This window comes from Corvus brachyrhynchos, unplaced genomic scaffold (genome assembly GCF_000691975.1).
Source record: "Corvus brachyrhynchos isolate BGI_N302 unplaced genomic scaffold, ASM69197v1 scaffold479, whole genome shotgun sequence".
NCBI lineage: Eukaryota > Metazoa > Chordata > Aves > Passeriformes > Corvidae > Corvus > Corvus brachyrhynchos.
Window position 1 is genome coordinate 80496 of NW_008240089.1, and position 2843 is coordinate 83338.

Consider the following 2843-nt stretch of genomic DNA (forward strand, 5'->3'; position numbering starts at 1 on the left):
CAGGGGTGCTGGGGACCACCCAGACTCACCACTCAGGCTGCCTCCTCTGCTCAGCCAGCTCATGTAGGCGCCGCAGGGCTTTCTCCTGCTTCCTCTCATCTTTCCGGGATCTCGACGAGACATTGCGAGCAAATTCCCTTTGCTTGAGATCTTTCAACCTCTGAGGCAAAAGAAAGCAGGGACGGATCAGATCAAAGCTGTTTGTGGTTTATCCAAGAGCAGCTCTTTGCTGTAGCACTGGAAACTGCGGTGTCAAGCCCCTCCCCAGGGACATTTATTGAGCCAGGATGGAGCAACAGCATCTTAGCTCAACAAACCCCATGGAGCACATTGCCATCCTCCCAGCAGCTGAAGGAAAAGACAACTGGTGGTCACTTTTGGCTATGACTTCAAGTTCTGTGTATACCCCTTTCCAATCAACATTACCGATTTTCTTTTGCATGGACAACAAAGCTGATTTCGAAGCAACAAGCAAATTCTGGAAGGAAAAGGGGAAAAGAAGAAGGATTGTTTACTTTGCTGCTCTTGCAGGGTGCAGATGTACTTGACAAACAGTGCATGACACGAGTCAAGAGCACGGGCCAAAGGACAGGAGGGATTAGCTGGTTGATAGCCAGAGGTACCCAGGAATGACATCTGACAAAAGCAATGTACCATTACATTGGAGAAGGAGCCAAAAATCCCATGCAAATGATTTCATGAGCAAATCCAGAATACAACATACACCACAACCAGTTACTTGTTTTCCTGATAGTAGTTCTGAGGGTCTCTAAGAAACAAACTGCTCTAAAGGCAGGAGGGACTCTTGGGGTTGAATACTTTGGGGGGCAGAAGCACCAAGTTCCCCAGAATCTTATCATGAGGGAGCAAACCCGAACCCAAGGAATTTCAAACATCCTAACATCACTGATGAAGTCTAGGTAGTCAATTCTAATAGAAAATAAACATCCGAGACTTCAGAACATTTTGGAAAGTCCTTGTCTCAGAGCACTAGGAGAAGAGGCTGCTGGTTTTCCTTGGAATATATGTGGATATTCACAACATTTTTTTAGAGTGCTCTACAGAAGTTTAAGTAACAGAAAGCAACAAAGACAGACCTCCACCATCCTAAAGGGACACATTGTTCTTTTTTAGTGCACAATTCAAAACCCTTTCAAAAGGCCCAGTTCCAGAACGCATCCTGTACTCAGCTTTTGGAAAAAGTTTCATGTTTTTCAGGCATTTCGTGAAGGGCCTGAGAGACTAACGGGACTCAGAGCAGGAGTCACTTTGGAACAATTCTTGTACAGGATGTACAAATCACTGGTGAATTCTAAATACTTCTGGCTGGCTGACTCTGCCTCTTTCCTGGAGCACAGTCAGACTGCCACACACAGAAACAGTGGATCTGGAAACCAACCCAAAGCTCAAATTAGAGGAATTAAGCTGGCCCAATGTAAAGAGAACATTGCTTTGTGAAAAAGGGGGAGATTGGACAAGACAGAGGATTCTCTTACCTAATTGTATTTACTAAATGTGGTTGATTGTTACCAAAATCAGAGGGGAGGACACACAAAAAAGATACAAGTACAGACACCAGTAGAAAGAAACTCACTCTTGTGATCTGGACTCCCAAATTAGAAGGGTTTGCTTTCAATACATCAGCTGAAAACGTCACATCACAAAGAAAAAAAGAAAGTAAAAATATAACAAGAGTGGAAGAGAGAAAAAAAAAAACCAAGCAAGCATTACTAGAGAGCTGTGGGGGAGTGTGGCAGCTATTCTACAGAGCGGGAGCGGAGCCAGCGGAGCCACGGGACCGAGCTGGGGGCTGGAGCAGGGGGACACACACAGACACGCACGGACACAGCAATGATCCCACCTGGAACAGCAGAGCTACTTTCACCAGGACAAGTAAAGGGCTCAAGGGTTTTGTGGTGTATGTTAAATGTTGAAGAGTAAATTTTTTCCAAGAGGAAGGAAAGAAAATAAAATAGATGGATGGAGCAATGCTATCAGCTTTTTCATGCTGATTTCGAAAGCGTGTCTGAAATGCTCCAGGAAGTTACAGCCACCAACAGCTGACAAAACTATTTAATGGGGGCTGATGCCAAGTCTCGAGATCACTCATCCATTTGGAAAAAAGCATGACCCAGCTATTTACACCAGACATGAACTGTGACCTTTTCCTCTCCAGAGGAAGGTGCAACGGTGCACTCAGAGCCCCTTGTGCCCCCAGGCATGGTCCTGATCACCCCCGGGACACAAATTGGGCTCAGAGCTGTTAGGAACAATGCAGCTGCCCCCAAGCTCTCCTGCCTCCATTACGTGGCAATTTGAATGCAGACAGAATTAAACGCCCATTATTAAACGCTGACCTTTGTGTGTCTCTGTTCCCTCAAACCTCCCACTCTCAGCACTTCCAATTTAGAGGTGTGAAGCAAATGAACTACCCCAAAGCACTGTAAGTCCAGAATATGCACCAGAGCAACTCCCAGCTGCACCCAAACCTGGGCCCTTTAGGATGACAAACCACTGGCCCTGGTGTCAAGACTGCTGAGAATTTGGTACTTCCAAAACTGGGGAAGAGTTGGTCCGGTTTTACAAAGGACCAAGAGATCTCAAGGCTGAGTTTCTTTTTGTCACACAGGAGTCAGGAGGAAAAAGGGTCTTGCTGGGGAAGTACAGGACAGAAAAGCTCCACAAATGCACCATGCCAGCTCCTCGGGAATGTAAAATACTGAACAGAACATGGCTCAGCTTCTTCGACTGACCTAAACCAACACACCTTTCACCAGAAACGACTCAAAGTCTGCAAGAGACCTGGCTGGACTGCATTATCTTCCCTAAATGCATCCTGGGGT

The 2843-nt window shown here is 46.1% G+C and overlaps 1 protein-coding gene across 1 annotated transcript in view; it reads right to left on the bottom strand.

The window, feature by feature from the left end:
- The window catches only part of GPATCH8 (G-patch domain containing 8), a 38850-nt gene that overhangs the window by 4078 nt on the left and 31929 nt on the right, over positions 1-2843 (bottom strand). Inside the window, 1 exon segment of the mRNA XM_017744745.1 lies at positions 30-160. Coding sequence (XP_017600234.1) covers positions 30-160 — 131 coding nt within the window.